This window comes from Rhincodon typus, chromosome 10 (assembly GCF_021869965.1).
Source record: "Rhincodon typus isolate 14 chromosome 10, sRhiTyp1.1, whole genome shotgun sequence".
Taxonomy (NCBI): domain Eukaryota; kingdom Metazoa; phylum Chordata; class Chondrichthyes; order Orectolobiformes; family Rhincodontidae; genus Rhincodon; species Rhincodon typus.
This window is the reverse complement of record NC_063341.1, coordinates 13,526,159-13,531,455: the sequence shown is the minus strand read 5'-3', so window position 1 is coordinate 13,531,455 and position 5,297 is coordinate 13,526,159. Positions and strand designations below refer to the sequence as shown.

At 39.6% G+C, this 5,297-nt stretch overlaps 1 protein-coding gene across 1 annotated transcript in view; it reads left to right on the top strand.

The window, feature by feature from the left end:
* The window catches only part of plpp6 (phospholipid phosphatase 6), a 143,758-nt gene extending 139,127 nt beyond the window's left edge, over positions 1-4,631 (top strand). The window contains exon 2 of the mRNA XM_020532806.2: positions 2,068-4,631. Coding sequence (XP_020388395.2) covers positions 2,068-2,441 — 374 coding nt within the window. The 3' untranslated portion in view covers positions 2,442-4,631. The remainder of the gene's footprint in view (positions 1-2,067) is intronic.
* Positions 4,632-5,297: the final 666 nt, after the last annotated feature.

Here is a 5,297-nt window from a genome sequence, read left to right as displayed (position 1 = left end):
ATGTAGAGGAAGCCACACCGGGTACAGCGGATGCAGTATACCACATTGGCAGATGTGCAGGTGAACATCTGCTTGATGTGGAAAGTCTTCTTGGGGCCTGGGATGGGGTTGAGGGAGGAGGTATGGGGGCAGGTGTAGCACTTCCTGCGGTTGCAAGGAAAAGTGCCGGGTGTGGTGGAGCTGGAGGGGAGTGTGGAGCGGACAAGGGAGTCACGGAGAGAGTTGTCCCTCCGGAAAGCAGATAAGGGTGGGGAGGGAATCCTCCTTTTTGTTTTACATATCTATTCAAATATCTTTTGATACTTCAAGGTGTAATTAAACTCAGGTTGCCTAATTAATGTATTACTGTTTTATATAGAATTATTGATGTGTGTGTGCTGAGAAGTGTAAATGAAACTTTTCTCGAAATAGAGGTGTATATCCAAACTCTGTACCCCAATTATTCATGTTTTATTTCTGGTGAGCTAATTCTAAATTTTCAAAGCATTAGTGATTATTTTCGAGGGCAAAACACCAATTTATGATTTCAGCATTTGATTAAATATGCAGATAGTAGATGTTGTCTGATTCAAGCCTTCTTAATGGTGTGTGCTGGCAGCCTCCATATCATTCCTATTGCATTCAAGATAATGGTGAGGCTGTCTTGCCCAAGGATATTGGATTAAATCAGATGGCTACTTCTGGAAATAGCTGAGTTGCCCATCCACAAGTTTTGCAAAGCTATTTGCCATTTTTTTGCCATTCAGATGCAAGAAGGGTCAGATTTGTGGCACTTATCCATTAGATCCTACTAAACACAAGGGACATAGCTTTTGGCTTATCCATGACATTTTAACTTCATGATGAATCTTAATTATTACCAAACAACCTCATACTGAAAACATGTTTTTACAAATGATGGAGAATCATTCATTCCAATTTTAGTTCTGGAAAATCCTTTTTTAAAAAAAAAAAATACTTCTGCACTTATTGTCTGTTTCCTATTTCTCTCGATCCCATCTGTCTATCTCCACTCTTTTTTATATTCTTTGAAAATTATTTTGCATTGAATTAAATGCTCTGAAACGTTCACTACCTGTTTTAGACTTTGCATGTCTCGATCAAGAATCTTCAGTCTGTTTGGTTGAGACAAGTCACTTCCTGTCATATTCACACAGGAATTCTGTGGACAAATGTAATGAGAGCAGCAAGTGATGTCCATTTGCTGCTCACGAAAAAATCTGGACCAGGTAAATTTCTTCAGCTAGCAATGAGCAAAGCTATGGGTGATCAATTGGTGTGGAAATAAAAAAAAACAGACACACATTCCTTGTCAGTTCTGGCAGGATGGTTGTCTATTTGAACACCTCTTTAGGAAATATTTGAAATTGTACATTTTGTAGTCCTAATGTGTGAAATAGATTTAAATAAGTTATTTTCTTGCATCTACAGCACCTGTGCTTGCAGATTGTTGCTGCACACACAAATGATTTGGTCCAACAGCTCTAATGTTTTCCAAATCCTGGTATTTCAGTACATGCATTAACGTAATGCAGACTTACTCCTGTCCTGCAGTTTTATTTTAAAAGCAACATATCCTGTGTTATTTTTAATATATAAATTAAAAAATTTTTCCCCATTCTGACTGGAATCTTGCAGTCCCTTGGAAGTCAGTGTGTCATTAAATCACCATGGCTTCTTTTCAAAAGACAAATCCACAATGAATGGGTTCCAAAATAAATGCTTTCAATCAATGTTTCTGTTCCTATAGCTTGCTTTACAAATCCAAAGGAATAATTCAGTCCTGTGCTTCATCACGGATTTGTTCTGTGATTGAAGAATGATTTGACATGTGTGACTCGCAAGGAAGCTGAGTACCCACTGTGCCGAAGACTAGAGCCATCTGTACAGTTAAGTTCTGGTTTAATTACAAAGGTCTTTCTCAAAATTGTGCACAAGATTACTTCTGTTTCCTACCCATAGGCAGAGTGTTCAGTAATTCATGCCTGCCAAACAGATATTTGTGATGTGGAGAACATGTTGTTGTACATGGATTTACAAAGTATTTGTTTGTTTGTTTTTATTTAGCTTTGATCCTGGATCTGGTCCTGGTAGGTATTGTCAAGTCACTGGTCCGCAGGCGTCGGCCTTCACATAACAAGATGGACATGTTTGCTACTTTCTCTGTGGACAGATACTCATTCCCATCGGGCCATGCAACCAGAGCAGCACTGGGAGGTCGATTCTTCCTCAATCACTTGGTTTTAGCCATTCCGCTGCGCATTCTGGTTGTGCTGTGGGTTTGTGTTGTAGGACTGTCACGAGTGATGCTGGGAAGACACAATGTGACTGATGTTGTTTGTGGATTTATGATGGGGTATCTGCAGTATAGCCTGGTGGAGTATATGTGGTTGTCATCCAGTAACCTGCAGACATTTCTGAGATTATGCGGACTTAAATAATTAAGTGTAGAATTTTTTTGTGTAATCTATATCAGTTCCAACTTATGTACTGTGTACCCAACACACTATGTAAATTGATAGGTTTGAAGTGTTTTTACTTGACAATTACTTGATTTTATTTGCTATGACCTTTCAATTTGACACTGTAACTTGTTTTAGCTAATGTTCAAAACCACCAAAACATCGTCTAAGACACTAAAATTGTAATAAGTCAAATCGCAGTGGGATTCACCCACAATTTCCCATTAAGCAGAGCTTCATGTTAGTTAAGACTAAGCACGTATGTAACATGATTTGTTGACAGACACACACTGTCAAAAACAAAACCAAACGAAAACACTTAATGCAGAAAATATGTGACAGATGTCTTTATTTTTCAATTTGTTCCCACCTTACAATGGCCTGCCCCTGTACAGTAAATTGTCGAATGTTAGCTCTGGAAAAACTAATTTTTTTTTTTGCTTAGCATGCTGCCTTCAGAAGACCCTGCCATGTTTGCAGTGCAGTCAAATATGTGTTCTGTATTTGAATGATGTCGTGTAAAATCCTGGAGCATCTCTATAGTCTCTGTGGTTTTATCCACGTTTAAAAATGTCTCCGTTCATGTTCGTTCACTTAGATGGGTGAGACCATTTTGCAGCCATTGCTGCAGACTTTCTAATGGTTTTGTACTGTAGTGTGGCATAATTCTGCCCCAAACAGTTGACATAGTTATACGAGAATTATGAACAAATTCAGTTAATCTGGAGTTACCAGTCCAGAACTTTAGCATATCACGGGTATCCATCCATTGGATTTTCTATTTTGCACTGGAAACAGCTGATAACTGCACCACAGAGTTTTGTGTTATCAGAATGTGACTCATCGTGATTTCACTGGATGTTTTTTTTCCGCTTACTTCTCAATTCTTGCTTATTTGTTTTCTTAGCTAGAAAGAGACTGGTTGAGAAGAGTATTTCCATTCCTTGTCAAGTGTTAAGGTACCGCCAAAGTATAAGACAAATGCTTCTTCCAGGCTTCTGTTTTGGGATCTTTACTACTAGTCCACATGTGCAGATGCTGGTGTTGGACTGGACTGGGGTGGACAAAGTCAAAAGTGACATAACACCAGTTTTTAGTCCAACAGATTTATTTAAAATCATAAGCTTTGAAAGCACTGCTCCTTCAGCAGGTGAAGTGGAGGGAGCTGCACAGGCACAGAACATGTAGGGGGAGAGATAATGGCAAGATAATTCCAGGCCACTAAGAATATCAACAGCTAAGTATGAATAGTGTTGAATAAAGTGTCAACAGCCTGAATAGCAAGTCTTTGCAGGTAATCAAGAGTGTCAACAGATGAATACAAACAGTGTAAATCAAATGTCAGAGAATAGAATAGAATCCCTACAGTGTGGAAACAGGCCCTTGGGCCCAACAAATCCACACCGATCCTCAGAGCACCTACCCAAACCCATCCCCCTATAACCCACCTAATCTACACATCCCTGAACACTACAGGCAATTTAGCATGGCCAATCTGCCTAGCCTGCACATCTTTGGACTGTGGGAGGAAACCGGAGCACCCGGAGGAAACCCACACAGACCCAGGGAGAAAGTGCAAACTCCACACAGACGGTTGTCCGAGGGTGGAATCGAACCCAGGTCCCTGGCACTGTGAGGCAGCAGTGCTAACCACTGTGCCATCGTGCCGCCCCCGTCGACAGCTGAATAACAAGAGAAGGGATGATCTATGAACTGATTAATAAAGACAGAGAAATAATTACAAATAATCGAAAATAAGATGATGCTAGAGACAAACCAAGTGGCTGGAATAATATCAGTAGGTATCAGTCACATAACGAGGATCTAACAAAAATAAAAGTTCTGTGGTACTAGCCCAGATGACATTGAAATTGTGGTCTCCCAGGATATAGATGGGAAATCAGCCACATATTTCAAAACAGTTTTCCTAATGTGTATTCTTCTCCATGGGCAATTGGTCCTAAGTTAATTTGAGATCATATAGAAAGAAACCTCTCGCCAGTTTCAAATTATCACCAAATTTGAACCAGGTCTCGGAGGCAAAACCGGTCTTGGCATACTGTTCTGTCTCATTTCTGCCAGGTGGATTGTATGCTAATTGGGAACTTGATTAAAATGCAGGCCGAGTGTTTTTTTGTAACTCATAAATAGTAAATAAGAAATATTCAATAAACTGCCTTTGTTGCATTATTATACTTTTAAATAGATCCTGGTTATTCCTGTACAGAATTCATTGAGTCCATTAGAAATTTTCATTTTCCCTTTTTAAGTGACGTTCAGATAATGTTGGAAAGCAATATCTTTTTATCGTGGTCAGATGCATGATTTGGTCAGTCGGAAATGTGAACCACTGATTTTTTTTTTTACTCTGACATATCTTGATTATACTTTTACTTTGGTCATTTTTTTTTCTGCAGTTCTAACTGTACCACCCGTGTGCACAAATGCCAATGCAGCAAAGTGCAGAACATCTGTACACCTGATGTGCGTGCAGTTTTTATCTGCTACCTGCATTGTCTTTTTCAGCTATTTGCATCTTTCTTTGTTGACTACAGCTGTTTCTCATCTTTTGTTTGTTCTCTAATCCTGTTTTGCTTTCACTCTGTCAACGGTTTGTCTAATGATAATATTTACTTTATCTCTGTATGTCTGCCCTTCTCTGATCTCTTCTCCCTATCATTCTCTTTCTGTCACCACTAACTCCCCTGCTAAGTCCATGGGCAGCATTTGCCTTGCAGGAACCTCTTGCAAAAATTCAGTTTGAAGCCCCCACTTACTGGACAAGCTGATCACTGGATCCATTTGGGTAAGGCCTTGTGTGCAGTTGCCCGGTCT